General features: G+C 48.4%; 1 protein-coding gene across 1 annotated transcript in view; it reads right to left on the reverse strand.

The window, feature by feature from the left end:
* Positions 1 to 16,535, reverse strand: part of ETV6 (ets variant 6) — a 178,915-nt gene that overhangs the window by 40,941 nt on the left and 121,439 nt on the right. The window contains exons 4-5 of the mRNA XM_015409519.1: positions 13,718 to 13,882; positions 1,926 to 2,060 (exon numbers count right to left, since the gene is read on the reverse strand). Coding sequence (XP_015265005.1) covers positions 1,926 to 2,060; positions 13,718 to 13,882 — 300 coding nt within the window. The remainder of the gene's footprint in view (positions 1 to 1,925; positions 2,061 to 13,717; positions 13,883 to 16,535) is intronic.

Below are 16,535 nucleotides of genomic sequence, written 5' to 3' on the forward strand. Positions count from 1 at the left end.
TTCAGAATTCTGACAGAGATACTAGGATGAGTGCTGCCACAAAATGGCTGCCACAGGAGGTGGAGTGAGCCACAAAATGGTTGCCACAGCTTACCTTGAGTGAAGGTTCTTGTGCTGTGGCAGCAGCTGCCGCTAAGGCAATCTTAAAAAAAAAATCTGCATAGCCAATGAAACCTCCAATGGGCAATTAGAAGCCTTGCTGGGGGAAAGCCCCACCAGGCCCCATGCATTTTCTAAAGCCCTTGGTGGGTGCCAGGAAATGCGTCCGTGGGCACCACGTTGGGGACCTCTTGTGCACACCGACATGCAGCTTGGGAACGATTACACAGGAAACATATATGACTTTCAGAGTCATATAACATTCTGGAGAAAAAGAACCATTTGTGTGAAAGACTCAACGGTTATTATTGAAAGCCCTCTGGTGACAGCCTGCTAAGGAACTTCCAGACCCTTTCCTCAGAGCCGCTTGGAGCCTATCAAAGAACTCCGTGAAGAATTAGGAAAACAAACCCCAAGAGGCAGCGGGGGCCTATTTTTAGCTGTGCAAGTTCCCGCACTGGGCAGCGGATCAGGAAAGAGGCAGAGCCCGTGAGTCAAAGTACACACGGAGGGCTCATTACCTGCCTGCGAACACTTGGCACAATGGGCCTCCCTCACTGCCCAGAGTCTGTGGCTGGAAGCCAGCCATAATTAAAACAAAATGCTCCTCCTTGGCTTTTAATTTCTACCCAAGGAAGTCTTTTTTTTTTTAAACCGTAACTAAAAGCCCTAATTGTAGTGGTTGGAAGCAAATCTGAGGGAAACGGATCAAAGGTCTATGTTTATTCACCCAGTGTACGGAGCGTACAAGGAAGCCGGGTTAAGTCTGACTACGGGTGGCGAGAGTTGCCATTTCATGTTAGACCTGAAAATGCGTCTCTGAGCTCTTCTGAGGCTCTGACAGGACATAAGGCTGAAATGGGCGTGTGTCTGTGTGATGGCTGGACAGGGAGCTTGGCCATGCCAGTTATTGTTCTGGACACCTGGACATCAGAGTTGCCAGATCACAGGGCTTGAGCTGAATTTTCAGGCCCGGGGCTTTCTTCGCAGGGGAAAGAGCAAAACCTGCAGCTGATGGCCCAAATCACGCCTGTGTTGGGGGAAGATGATTTTCTGCTTGGCTTGAGTGTCTTTGCCATTGCCTCTGCCAAAATCCCCCTCTACTTCCATCAGGCCTTCTCCCATAATTCACCGGGTGTCGGGCTCTGGCCCATTCCAACCCCAAAAAGGGACTTCTTGCTCGTGGCACTGAAACCCTGGAACTAGGGAGATTCGTCTGTCTCCTCTGTCTTTGTCTTCTGCCAGGAGGAGTTCTTTTCTTTTATTTGGTGTCCCTTCACTAATTTTCCTCCTTGTCTGTTCATCTGTGTATGTTTTTATATGTTTTATTTAGTTGTTAGAAATATTTTAACTATATATCTCTCCCTGTCTCTGTCTGTCTATCTATCTAGCCCCACTGCTGGACCTCCTGATGGCACCTGGTGTTTTTGGCCACTGTGTGACAGAGTGTTGGACTGGATGGGCTATTGGCCTGATCCAACGTTGGCTTCTCTTATGTTGTTATCTATCTATCATCTGCATTTTAACATTGTTTTGATTATTCATTGCCTTAGGGGCCCTACATAGGGTGGTAAGGTGGCACAGAAATGTTTTAAATAAATAAAGTGGTCCTGCCTATTTCTGAGATTCCGGGTTTGAGGCTGCCTCAGGAGATGTGGCAGAGATGCCAATTTACAAGGCAGAGATGCCAATTTCCAAAGCCAGGTCTTGTCATGGAGGGTTTCCCTTCCCCTGTTTTCTGCAACCGTCCCATTCCTTCTAGAGCACCTCCCCACCGTGTGTGTGACACTGCTTCCCATAACAAAGATCTCTTTGTCTTTCATTACCTTCCTCGTGGTTCTGATGTAACATGACATCCGACTGGGTGTGAATTGAATTTCCAGGATGGAAGAAAGGGGAAAATAGCACATGAGAATTCCTTTGCTTCAAGAGATGCTGAAGAAGCTCATATAACACATCACCTGAAAGAGAAACAGAAGCTCAGTGGACGGAAAAGTGACACAGAAGAAGAAGAGTTGGATTTATACCCCACCCTTCACTCAGAGTCTCAAAGCGGCTTACAATCTCCTTCCCTTCCTCTCCCCACTACAGACACCCTATGAGGTAGGTGGGTCTGAGAGAGCTCTGAGAGAACTGCCCTTGAGAGAACAGCTCTAACAGTACTGTGACTGATCCAAGGTCACCTAGCTGGCTGCATGTGGAGGAGTGGGGAATCAAACCCGGTTCTCCAGATTAGAGTACGCCGCTCTTAACCACTATACCAAACAGTGAAGGAAGTCAAAGTCCCGCTTCCCACAAATGTCTGTCTGGGCTGGGGCTCTTCAGACTTGGGGCGGGCTGGCTCCATGCACAGAATTCCCCTCACAGAAAATGAAGAGCACCCTTCTATCTAGCATGGTGGGACATTTCTAAGTGGAATTATTATTATTTTTAATATTGAGTGAGCAGTCAATCACATGAGACCCTCCTATGGTCTCAAGAGACACGCCAGGGATGGAGGCCAACCTCACTCTGACGCAGGAGATCTTGGATCAGATCCTTGGCCTTTTTTCTCACTTGAAAAGAGCTGCTAGTTTGATGGGGGAACCAGCACTGGGTGAGAGGGCCATCGACTTTCCCCCCCTCTCCTGCTTCCCTGATCTAAGGTGTCCCAAACTAAATCCCACCCCCTTACAGTGGAAAAACATACAAACAGATCACAAATCTCCTGGGCCACATCCAGTTTAGCGCTGACAATCTGCTCTAAATCTCTAATTCAGAAATGTGTAACCCGCAGGAATCGTGTTGGGTTCCCGAGTGCTGGAGTGTTGGAAGTGCGGTGCATTCGCCAGAGCAGTCCCTGTCATGTGCCAAACCTGGCAAACATGGCTGCCCTCCGCAGAAATGAGAAACACCAGTGAACAGACTGCTCTGGAACAGCTACTCCATCCCTGCACACTGAAACCTCAAAAGGTTTACTTTTAAATAACAATAGGTCCCAAAAATGGCTACACCTTCCCTCCTTATTCACCTGTTTCTGCTATAACCCTCTGGGTGTGGCTCCTGAATGGCGGAAGGCGAGACCAGAGTAGTGACTCCTACAGAGGCACAACAGGCAATCTCCTCTGAGGGTGGGTCTTCCATTATATTTCTGCATCAGTGGTGTCTGAATGACCCAGATGCACAGTGGACTTATCCACTCCGTCCATTCAGTCACCAAAGGCTGACTGGGCGGCAGCAAGACCTGAGAGGCGATCTGAGCGGCCCCCTTCAGGGTTGGGAAGGTGACCTGAGCTGGCAGGAGCCCGGAATGATTTAATTCACTTATTTCTCACCGAGACAAAACTGCTCCCTTGCTGCATGCATCCTGGGAATTCCTGGGCTTTTGGAAGACCAAGGGGATCAAAGGGTCAACTCTTCCCCTCAGCTATGCCTTCTTCTGTTCCCCCCCCCCAAAAAAAATAATGTTTTATTAGAATTTTCAATAAATGAAGTACAGGTAAAATAGTAATTGCCTAGGTAACAAGTGACACCACGCTTGGACTATGCAGGTACAATGAGCAAATAACCTATGTACAAAGAGCCAACAAACAGTACTGGTATCTAACAGATTCCAGAGGACGAGGAAGAAAGTAAACTTGTATATGAATATAGTTAACATAGTTGTCAGGATTCTGGTTACCCCCAGACGCCGTATGCCCGGTCGCCGTGGTGGGAGCCTTCTAGTCCGGAAACAAACACCTCAGATCCGAGCGCGCCGGGTGTTACATCACACTCCAGCTAACGCCCACTGCAGAATCGCCTCTCGTCTCTCTGAGTCTCCACGTTCTGCTGCCATCCTCTCCGGTGTTTTGGGTTTCCTTCTTTTATTTTGTAATGCATTACAATAATTCCCCTCAAGCCCCATGTGCTTCCCATCAACGCAATCCCTCCTCTCCTTCCCTGTTCCATGTGTTTCCTCTCATCCTCGTGTGCTGATCCTGGTGTGCTTCTACCCTCTTAGCCTCAACTCCTGCAACCGTGGGTGTAGAGGTATCTGTCTGATTGGTAACCTCTGCGGGGATACCCATATTGAACAGCAGGATTCCTCTGTCTCTCTCTCGAGCCCATCCTTTCCTGACCCGTTGGGGCTTCTGACCAGGGTCTCCCCGCTCCCCAAATGTGTTCCCCGAACCTTGTTCCTCGTTGTTTCGAGTCAAAGAACTCGGCACGGGTCGCACCAGTCCCGCCGCAGTGGCCGCTAGTTTTAAACAAAGACCACTTTTCAGAAACTAATTGTTCTGCGTCTACCTTTCCCAGGAAAGGGAACCATTTGTCTAGGGGGTCTAGAACCTCTTACACTAGCATACAGCGAACTGAGTAGACTGAAAATTTTTCCAAGGTGGAGAAATCCCACACCTTTGCATGCCAATGAGACAACGTCGGAGGATGTCTATCCTTCCATCTTTGAGCGATGACCGCCTTAGCTGCCGTGAGAACTAAAATCAGATCCTTACGGACCTTTGGCACCGAGATCGCTGACCATGAGTTAAGCAATATAACCACCGGATCCAGAGGCAGGGTGAAACCAGTGATTTCTTGAGTGGACACTAGTACATTTCCCCAAAAATTATTTATATGCACACATTCCCACCATGTATGGAGAAAAGACCCTTTCTCCCCACACTGTTTCCAACAGAGAGGGGATGAGTTTGGTACCATGTAAGCTAGCCTTGCTGGTGTGAGGTACCACCTAAACAAAACCTACGCCTTCTTAGAAACTGGAAATTTCTGAGCAGAGATCAGGAACAGGCAACCCTGGGCCAACCCCCAATGGTATTAGAAGGTGGTAACTCCGCTTAAGGTGGCAGTGTTTGTATCTGTAGTGGCAGGACTTGGCCGGAGGACAGTTTCCAAAGATGGGGGTTGGAAAGGCAGCTCAGGCGCTCACCCCCCACCCTGGTTCTGCATTTGGCCAGGGGTGTAGAGGCCATATATCTGGATATGTAATTGGGTTTATCTTATAGTTTCCTTTAGGTGCACGCAAGGAACAGGTCTCGCCTTACTTCTATCAGCACCAGGAAGAAAGTTCCATATTCAGCATTTGCCTCTGGACAAATGGTGGGCGTGAAAATGTTTTCTGCACTTGATATTGGGTCAAGTCCTCCCTTATCTCCGCAGTCCAACTTCAGGGTCTCTTTCTGCGTACGGCAGCTCAGTGCAGTTCTGCACAGCTGTCTAACTGATGTCTGTAATGATGGCGACGTTCATGAAAAACGCCCAAGTCCTCTTCTCTTCCCTAACTCAGGCAGTAAAAAAGGAGCTGACTGAACGGTGCACGTATCATGGCGCAAGATTATGTCCTGCACAAAATCTGGCCTATTTCATCCCCTTGCCTGGGCATTAACTTTTTAAAGGAGACGGTAGAGTCAGGCTTTGGGACTGCAGGCTCCATCCCAGCCCTGCTGAATGAGATCGATGATACTTCTTCCTGGCTGCTCCATGTCGGCTGCCTGACACAGCTTGTGGGCTTCTCCAAAGCATCTGGCTGGCCACTGTAGGAAATAGGACACCGGCCTGGTCGGACCCAGCAGGGCCTCCTTGGATTATGTTTTCCCAGTAACTGGCATTATAATTTCAAGCACCTTAATTTTACTGAAAGAAAAAGATTGTGAGTTGCCCAGTGCTGCAGCAGGGAGTCTCTGGCAGAGGTCTCCCAGATCCATGTCTAGTTCCATCCATTACTGGCTGAAGCAACAGCAGTAACATCAGATAAAGAATACCATCGTCTATACGTCTCTGGGGCTGGAGCTAATCTCACTAGCCAGGGATCTTGACCCAGTGGGGCCACAGCCTGGGCAGGGGGTCAAGTCCAGTGCAGCAATAGTAGAACCAATGGCAGAAGGCACAGGTATAAGCAGACAGGAGGCCGAGTCTATCAGTCTAAGAAGTAGGCAAACACAAGCCTGACCCTTTCCCACTGACCAAAGTACTAGGACTGAGGAGCCCAGACAAAGGCAGAGCTTATATAGCCCCAGTTCTCCTCTGATTGGCTCTTCCACCCCCATGACCCTGCAGGGCTGGCCCAGGCTGCAGAACCCAGAGTAGTCGCATTAACAGGTGCTGGGGCTTGAGACTGCAGTTCTGACATTCTGTACTTCTGCATTCTACAGGAGACTCTGCCTAGTACTGCACTGGACAGAGGAGCAATAAGGAGGGATATTTCCATTCCTTTCCCTCCCTTCCCCTGGCCTACTTCTCCTCTGCCACTCTTTTTTCTCACTGTGGTCACTAGCTCAGCCACAGCAAGGGACAGAATCTAGGCCCATTTCCCCAAACTGGCCATTCCCACTGATTGCCCAGACTGGTGGCAGCTTCCAAAACTTGAGGAAGAGGTGAAGGTAGGGGACAAATTTCCACTGTATGATGTTCACTTGTATAGAGATGTGCACGCAGGGATAATCTTGGGTTGGGGCCTAATCCTCTCCTTTGTGCCTGGTGATCCCTGGGGTGCAGAGGGCACCGTGCTTCTTCTCAGCGGCACACCAGGTGGCAGCTCGTTTCCGTGATCCTGCCGAACGTAAAGCAAGAGCCAACCCATTTGCCCCCCCCCCCAGTTCTGTCTTTTGAATGTGGACATAGTAAACATGGTAGTAAACATAGGTGTCAGAATCTAAGGTCAGTCCAAGCCAAATTCCAGGGTCACAGTCAACGTTTAGTCCAAAGGTCAGTTACCGAGGTTGCAGTGTCCAGTTCAGAGTGTTATACAAGCAGCAAGGTCCAACAGTCCAAGGTCGTTCATAAGCGCAGGGAAGAAGATTCCAGAATCAGAGTCAAGAACTGGCCCAAAGGTTGCAGGAACAGAGTAGAGTTCAGAGCTGTGGACCCTGAGTCAAGAGGCTGGTGACTTATTGCTTCCACATCGAGAAGTCTCCCTTGACTGGCTTTTATAGGTCTTACTTGCAGCTACTCATCATCAGCAAGCAGCTGGCATCGGGCCAGGAGATGCGCATTTTGTCTTCTTTCCTGAAGCTCCATTCTATGCCTTCATCTCCAGCGCTCAAAGGGTGTGGGTGAAACTGGAGGGCTGGTATGGACCACCTGGATTTCCTCTGTTGGAACAGGGCTGGAAGGTGCTGGTGGCTCTACATCAGCTGTTGGCTGTGAACTCTGACAAGCCTGCAGCTCATCCTCTTGCTTGCTGGTTTCTGCTCATTCAGAGCTGATTTCGGGAAGCTCTTTTTCTCCTGAGGAGTCCTTGCTATTGCTGAGTCCTGGCTGACCCACGATAGTAGGATGGAAAGCTGGGAGCTGACTTTTAACTCTCAATGGCATGATTTCCCTTGTGAAAGGAATATTTCTGAATGAAGCAGCGCCTCTGTCATGTGATCCCCCCACCTGCAGTAAGAAGCAGCACAGCCTAGACAGAGGACTACCACCTCAGTAAGAGCTAGGCCAGGAAGATCTAGGAAGGGATCGCGCTCACATGCCCTTAGCCCAGGGGTGGCCAAACTTGCTTAATGTAAGAGCCACATTGAATAAACATCAGATGTTTGAGAGCCGCAAAACACGAATAGATATTACATATTTTTATTGTAAAATATGCAAATTTGCTTTTTATTAACATTAAATGAGACTGCCAAAAATAATAACAAAAGCGGTAAAAGCAGATATTGATAATGATACTTATTTGTACAATTATATTTGTTTGCTAATGATATTTAGCTTCCCCAGCCGCCCTGCCGGGAGCCGCATAATAGGTTGGAAAGAGCCGCATGCGGCTCCCAAGCCACCGTCTGGCCACCCCTGCCTTAGCCTCATGCAGCATCAGGCATTCTCCTGCTCTCCTACAGAGCACTGGCTCTTCAACAGTGGCCACGTGGCTCTTTTGATCACCTTTCATCAGCTGACTGATTTACGAGCTCATTAACCATACAAAGAAGCCTACTGTGTGGCTATCAAAACCAGTAATTATGGTTCTGATTTCATATTCTTTCAAACTGGTTTGGTAAAGACTGCATTCCGAGCACAGGCAGCTCATATACTATCAGGCAACCCAGTCGTCTGAAATCTTGTCAGTAAATTAATTACTGTTTTGAGCAAGTGGCAGGTAATGCCCTGTTTGGACAGAAAGGCGGAATGCAATTTTTGTAAATAAATATATCATTTAAGAGAACACCCATTCACACTTTTTGTGCCCAGGTTTATACGGCTGAGAACACAGTGCCTCCCCCTTGTAAATCACATATATCCCACAATTTTACACAGACAGGAGCGAACAGGGATGGGCTGGGGTGATTTAAAAACATTTGTGGCCCTCACATTTGGTGGCGCTGCACATCTATGTTGCTGGGATGCTTTCTGTGCCACTGGGAATGGAAGTGAAGCATGGTTCGGCTCTGTTTATTATCTGGTGTGACAAGTAAGAGCAGCAAACTCTAATACGAACAAGTTGGTTTGATTCTGCACTCCTCTGCATGAAGCCTGCTGGGTGACCTTGGGCCAGTTACTGTTCTCTCAGAGCTCCTTCAGCCCTACCTGCCTCACAAGGTGTCTGTTGTGGGGAGAGGAAGGGAAGGCAATTGTAAGCCGCATTGAGACTCCTTAAGGTAGCGAAATGTGGAGTATAAAAACCTACTCTTCATATTCTTCTTTCATGGGATCTCCCTTCAGATAGTCCAGCTAAAGACAAAGCAAACAGGAATAGTGTAACCGCCACAGAAGCCTCTCAAGGATAGAGGACTTAGGAAGAGCGCTTGGTACCTCCCAAAGGTCGATTCGGGTGGGTAGCCGTGTTGGTCTCAAGCAGCAGAACAAAGTTTGAGTCCAATGGTCCCTTTAAGACCAACAAAGTTTTATTCAAGGAGCAAGCACACCTCCCCAGATACAGTGAAACCGAATTTCCTCAAGCCCTACGTGCGGGGGGGGGGGGGGGGGGCAGCCGCCGGGAAGTGCCAGTCAGAGCCAAGATGCCAGTCAGACCCAAGTAAATTAAGATTGTTATCAAGGTGGCCAGTAAGATCAATGCTAATTTGTATCAGTGCTAATTTGCTGCCATTCATTGATCTTACCGGCTGCCTTGCTACAATCTCAGCAGTAGTTATGCATCTTGGCTCTCGCTGGCCCTTCCTGACAGCTCCCCCCCCCCCCAAATCTTCCTGTATGTAGGGCTTGAGGAAATTCTGTTCCACTGTATCTAAGGAACTCTGTTTGCACAGGGAAGCTTATACCTTGAATAAAACGTTTTGGTCTTAAAGGTGCCCCTGGACTCAAACTTCGTTCTACCCCACAAAGGCTCAGCCTTGTGCAGCATATCCAAGGAGCATTTAGAGGCCCCCAGGTGAGCATTATCATCTGCACTGGCCTCAACCAGTGTGGGAGCATCCATGGAGGTGTGTGTGTGTGTTACAAGGGCTCTCATTCATAGCAGCATTCACTAGAGTTATGACCAAGATTTCTCTCCACATACACCTTCCCCCAATCCAGAAGCTCAAGAAAAGCAAAGCTCTACATTTGGAGATCAGTCCTGGTTCTTTCTGTGGGAAGAACAAGGGGATGATTCGGGGGGGAAAGGCTGGGGGATTTGGGAATGTTCAGTCTGGAGAAGAGGAGGTTGAGGAGGGACAGGATTGCTCTCTTGAAGTATCTGAAGGGCTGTCATGTAGAAGGCAGGGGGTTGGCAGCAGAGGACAGGACTCATAATAATGGGTTTAAATTAAGGGTGGGAAGGTTCCGGCTGGATCTTAGGGAAGACCTTTTTACAGTCAGAGTTGTGCAACAGTGGAATCAGCTGCCTAGGGAGGTGGTGAGCTCCCCCTCACTGGCAATCTTTAACCAGCGGCTGGACAAACACTTGTCAGGAATGCTCAAGGCCAACGCTCCCTCTAAGCTGTGGAGACTTGTGAGCAAAACGTCTACTTTGTGAGCTACTGGCCTTAAAGTTGTGAGCAAGCCATTTAGCTACTGCGTAGATTAGTTTGCTCTGGAGCCCTTCTTCCTGAGCGAAGACAAAAACGTGTGAGCCGGAGGTTAAAAAACTGTGAGCTGGCTCACACAAACTCAGCTTAGAGGGAACACTGCTCAAGGCTGATCCTGCAGTGAGCAGGGGGTTGGACTAGGCAGCCTGTGTGGCCCCTTCAAACTCTGTGATTCTATGATTCTGTGATTCTAATCTGTTCCCTTAACCTGCAGTTACCTCTTTGTTTGCACCAACGCCATCAGGATAAATGCAAAAGGAAGGGCCGCTGGTTCGACATGAGTATCCGTGCAAATGAGCCTTAGGATTCAGCCAGGCGATGTCTGGTAAGACGCAGAGGAACTCTGGAAAGCTTCCCATTCCTCTCCTCTGAATACCTGACACATTCCCAGCCAATATGTGTCAGACAACTTCCTCATTGTCCTTTGTCACATTGTTACTAAGGGTACTATTATTATGTTGTCGAAGGCAGTTCATTAGTTGCAGTAGATTTTCCGGGTTGTGTGGCCGTGGTCTTGGCTTTGTCGGACCTGACGTTTCACCAGTAGCTGTGACTGGCATCCTCAGAGATATAACACAGAAAGATGGAGTACTCTCTGTGTCAAGGTGAGAAGGAAAAAAATGGTAGGCAGGTAATTTATATCTCCTCCAGAAGGTGGGGTAGGGCTGAGTCATTATCTTGTAGGAGCTCCCCAGGCTATGAACACGCTAATGGGGGAGCTTTCCTGAGGAGGTTCTTTTGTATGTGGATTGGCTGTTGAAATTCTAATCTTATCTGCAGTGCTATTGTCAGATGTAGAGCCTTTTGTGTTTTTCAGGACAGGAAACCATGCCCCTATTTATTTTTAATTATTATTGTTGTTGTTTCCTAGTGAGATGCCGGACAAATGGTGGGAAGATTTGAAATCTGGGGCAAGGTCCAGTTTGTCATTTAGAACTTGTCTGGGGGAAAAGAGTAGATGGCGGAATCTGTCTACCAGCTGCTGATGTCATAATGACCTTAACTCTATATTGACAAAGCTTTTTCCTTAGTACTCTTTCTAGATGGAGGTCGTGGCATTTGGGTTTTTCTCTCCCCAGCGGAAGGTCATAGCCTTCCCAAACAAATCCAGCAACTCGTCCTTAGTCTCTGGGGTTTTGATGAACCCATGCTGAATTCAGCCAGAGATGGACCAACTGCGATCCTCTGCAACCCACACAGACATCTGGAACGCTACTAGACAGGGTGCTGTCAACAGCCACTTGGAGGCGAGGAGGAATCAGATGAGACAGTGAAAGGTGATGTCTGCAGGTGGTCACAGGCTGGACAAGAGCCAATGAACTGAAGATCATTGCCTATATGACTAAGGAGGCAACACTTTTTCGATGGGGATACACTCCCCCTGAAAGAGTGGGCTCGCAGCTTGGAAAGACTACTAAATTTGGGCCAACAGATGGAAGGTTTGAATCTCTTCTATGGCACAGAGAGCTTCTGTCCAGCTTTGGTTGGGTTGCCAGCCATGGCCCATCTTTGAAAGGGAGGATTCAGCTACGTTATCCACATTCAGATCACACTCAAGATAGATTACTACAATGCCTTCTGTGTGGGGCTGCCTCTGAAGGTGGTTTGAAAGCTTCAATTACTATCAAATGTTGTGTATCAGGATACTTAGTGGCAGTTTTCCCTCTAAGCTGAGTTAGTGTGAGCTAGCTCACTGTTTTTTCGCCTCCGGCTCACACATTTTTGTCTTAGCTCAGGAAGGATGGCTCCAGAGCAAACTAATTTATGCAGTAGCCAAATTGTTCGCTCACAACCAGTTTGGTGTAGTGGTTAAGTGTGCGGCCTCTAATCTGGGAGAATTGGGTTTGATTCCCCACTCCTCCACTTGCACCTGCTGATGTGACCTTGGGTCAGTCACAAGCTCTGGCACAGCTGTCCTTAAAAAAGAGCAGTTTGTGTCAGAGTTCTCTCAGCCCCACCCACCTCACAGGGTGTCTGTTGTGGGGAGGGGAAGGGAAAGGAGTTTGTAAGCCGCTCTGAGACACCTTTGGGTAGTGAAGGGCGGGGTATAAATCCAATCTCTTCCTCTTCTTCTTCCTCTCTAATGCCAGTAGCTCACAAAATAGAATTTTTGCTCACAAGACTCCACAGCTTAGAGGGAACATTGCTTAGTGGGGTACCAGTCCCCACATTTTATTTACTTTGGATATTCCTTTGCTGCCTTCCCAGAGTCCTGCTTGAAGCAGCTTACAATTTAAAAAAACCCGCAAGAATATAAAAGCAAGCCAATGGACAAACAAAGCCCTGCAAACCTGTCTGTCAGTTACAGTCTTCCTCTGAGGCTCTTTTTCTGGGTGCCTGTGCTTTCTGAATTGGGGCAGGGGAAAGCAAGTGAGTGAAGGACTTTCTGCCCCAGTGCCCCAGCTCTGGGCATCCTGCCTCCCCACACACCCCTGACACAGAGTCTTTTAAATAAAAATATTTCTTTTTAGCCAGGCTTCTTGTTGATGTGTATTTTAGTTTGTGTGTGTGTGTGTGTTAAGAGTTGTCAAGTTTCTTCCAACTCATGGCAACCCTTTGAATTAAAGTTCCCCAAAACTCCCTATCATTAACGGCCTTGCTCAGGTCTTGCAAATAGAGGGCCTTTGTGGCTTCCTTGATTGAGTCAATCCATCTCATGTTGGATCTTCTGCTTTTCCTGCTGCTTTCAACTTTCCCTCGTGTGATTGTCTTTCCAGTGACTCTTTTCTCTTCCCATCATGTGACCAAAGTTACAATAGCCTCAGTTTAGTCATTTTAACTTCTAGGTGTTTCAGTTAGCCTGCCTAATATTTTTAGCTTATCGCTTTACTATTTCAATAACTCTAATCTTTGCTGCCTTTTAACACCTTTTGTGCGGCTGCAGGGTTTCTGAAGAAAACTGTGTTCTTGGCCATTCTAGCTTCATTGTGGATATTTATTATTTCATTGATTATGCTCCTGCTACATAGGTGGCATTTTTGACGGTGTTTTGATTACTTATATGCTTTTATGGTGTACAGTCCTTATTTGTATAATGTTACCTGTTATCAACAGAGATATGCCTCTGGAACTTTCAGTTAAGAGTGAGATGCCCCAGTGTTTTGAAGCTGGCCAACAAAGATCTCCATTCCAAGTGTCCTCGCCTCCAGAAGGGAGGTGCTGAACAGGGACAGGGACTTCTCCCTGGTGGCTCCCGAGCTCTGGAATATCCTCCCTCCTTGATGCTCATCTGGTGCCTTCAATGCTGGCCAATCAGGTGAAGGCATTTCTCTTCACACAGGAGTTCAGACACTTTTTCAAAAACCAAGTTTTGCTGTTGAGCCCCTCTGTGTGTTTGAATTTTACTGCTTTCGGTTATTGTTTTATTGCTGAGGATTTTATTGTTAGACTTGTATCAACCATTCTAAGGGAACTGCTTGACGATTTAATTATTTTTTTTATAGCCACCTCATGCAAATCTTCTGGAGAGGCGGGATAGAGATATTCTAAAACAAATAAACTGCACGGCACTACATCAGCAAATAGATAGGCCCCTGCTTCATGCAGTTTGCAATGTCAATCATACAAACGTTGCAGAGTCTCATCGCTTTCCCAAGTCAAATGTCCTCCTCCCTTACAAGGCTCTGGGTCCCTGCTCTACCTTGTGTGCTCCCCCCTCCGCCCCGCCCCTGTATACTCCTCACCTGAATGGGGAGACCTGTATCGAAAATCCTCTTTGGTCAGGAGCAGGAGGGCTTTGCCATTCATCTCAAACGTGTTGCTGTCGATGGGCCTCAACGAGAACTCCTTTTCAGCCCACTTCAGCCACTGGGCCACGTCGTCCCTGCTCCAGTAAAGAGGCTGTAAGCCTGTAAGAAGGAGAAGAAGAAGAGATAGTTTTCATATCCCACATTTCTCTACCCTCAGGAGTCTCAAGGCGGCTTCCCATCCTCTCCCCACAACAGGCACCTTGTGATGCAGGTGGGGCTGAGGGAGCTCTAAGAGAACTGTGACTGGCCCAAGGCCACCCAGCTGGCTCCATGTGGAGAAGTGGGGAATCAAACCCGGGTCTGCCGCTCTTAACCACTGCATCACACTGGCTCTCTGTAAAGGGGACAGGACATCGCAGTTAGGTCAAAGAGCTGGATTCACCTGCTCAGAGGCTCCACATGGAGTCATGTTCGGAGGGCTGCAATGATCTTCACCACAAAGAGGGCATCTCTCTCTTACACTGGGGTAGGAAGGAATCACTTTTGCTTGCCTTCTGAGAGGGTACGGAAATGACTTTTTTTTGGGGGGGGGGAAATGCCCTGAAAGTCACACCGGTGGGAAAAGCCGCATCGGAAGTGCGGCTTCTTAGAGCCGCACCAAAGGAAAGTGCAGCATCGGGATCAGACGGTTCCCCCGAGCCACTGCACATATTCTGTCCGGCGTGATCACATGGCCAGAAGAAGCGAGGCAAAGACGGGGGAGCGGAGGATGCTGGAGTATTCGTGCGCATGTGCAGTCCGGCAGTCCCTCAAATAACATGGGCTGCCGGCACGTCCGCGATCCCACGCCCGGCCTTGCTGCGGATCTTCCGGTAGGTACTACATTTTCTCATTGCTGGCTATGCGCTGTAACAATAAAATTCATTCATTCATACTACATTTTCCCTAGTACCTTTTTGATCTGCATTTTTGGCCAGAAGGGACGGGTTGGAAAAGGTAAGGAGTCTGGCACGGGGAAGAACCAACAGACACATGTCAGTCTTCACCCAGAGGAACTGCCAGAGAATGACGACGTGGCACAAACTGTGTAGCGTAATTGATAAAAAACAGCCCTACAGATTAAAAAAATATGATTTCAAAGCTTAAAAATATCTTAGCAGCTGCACCTGCTGAGCGCTGAAAACCAGGACTGTATGGATGATGGGATTCCTCTAGAGGACAAAGCATGAAACTGGGCACAGTATTCAGCTTGCAGAGTAGCCTGCGTTTTTTTGTTTTTGTTTTTTTAAAGCAAGTTTCTAGGCCTTCTAGTGAATTTGTGCTTGGAAGCATCTGAGCAATGTCTGCAGACACCACTGAAGCCAGTCAGGTGGCTGAAAAAGGTCACCGGCAGCCAAGGGTGGACCCTCAGCCCAACATTCCTCAGAGTCCTGCAGACTCTGAGGGCCTTGCTGTGACTAGCAAGAGTCAGTGTGGTGTAGTGGTTAGAGTGTCATAGGCTGCAGGCACACCAGTGGTTTGGCACGATATGGCGGCACCTCTAACTGCACCGGCTTAAAGTGTTGCGGGGCGTACCAACCAGGCAGCACACCCTGCTGCGGGTTACCTGCGTGGCTATCCTGTGGTCAAGCATCTACAGTCCTGTTGTGCGTCAACTATGGGATGCACTGTGCTAGTGGGAGGTTTTTTTTTTTTAAATAGCCATTGTGCGTGCGTATAAGCACATGAGCGAACAACCGCTTCCGTAAGCTAGCTCCGCAACCCACTAAAGAGATGGAAGTGCCCATTCACACTTCACTTCTGGGTTCCTTTCATGCCAGGAGAGTTCAGACATTGGACAAAACAGAGTGGAAGTGCTACCATGCCTTACTACCGGACTTTCCCCAGTGCCTGATTAAAAAGGTAAAGGTAAAGGTTCCCTTGCTCGAAAGCCAGTCAAATCCGACTCTAGGGTTGCGGTGCTCATCTCCGTTTCAAAGCCGAAGAGCCAGCGCTGTCCGAAGACGTTTCCGTGGTCATGTGGCCGGCATGACTAAACACCAAGGTGCACGGAACTCTGCTTCTAATGAGAAGCGGGACGGGTTGCCAACAACTGGTCCACAGATGTCGTCATCTGATCGAGCCCTTTAAATCCACATAGGTAACGCTAGTATGTCGCGACAAACTACTCGTGTGACCACAGCCATACTGGGGCTAAAGAGACTGGGCTCAGATCCGTGCTCTGCGAAGAAATTCACCAGATCACCTTAGGCCAGTCATTTTCAATACAACCTACCTTACAGGGTTATTGTGCACATAAAATGCAGGAAGAACCATGTTGAGGGATAAAAACGTAGTAGATAGCCACAATATTAGCAGAATAAATGTATGCAAACTGCTCAGTTTCTATCATATTCATATATAGATATACAGATATCACAGTATTCAGCTTTTTCCTGATATGGAATTAGGATTTCCAGGGTGCACAACCCAGTGGTTCGAAAGCTACAAATAACATCGAAAAAGCGAGTAGATAAATGGGTACCTGCCCTAGGTGGCAGGGGGCACCCGTCCCCGTTGTGGGGGCTGATGGAGCATCGGCGGCGAAATGGCGACTAGGCGCAACACCAGCGGTGGATCGGACGTCGCCAGGAGACGCAAAGAACGCAGAGGCGCAGGCACGGGGGAGCCAAATGGACAGAGCCGGAGCCGCGCTAACGCAAACTGCGCGACGGATAGGCCTGCCAATCACAGCTGACGCCGCAGACCACAAGAAGAAGTTGAGGAGCCGGAAAAACCGAAGCCGAGCCGACAAGAATGCCGAACCGAGAGA

The sequence above is a fragment of the Gekko japonicus genome, unplaced genomic scaffold (assembly GCF_001447785.1).
Source record: "Gekko japonicus isolate JY-2015 unplaced genomic scaffold, Gekko_japonicus_V1.1 scaffold1158, whole genome shotgun sequence".
NCBI lineage: Eukaryota > Metazoa > Chordata > Lepidosauria > Squamata > Gekkonidae > Gekko > Gekko japonicus.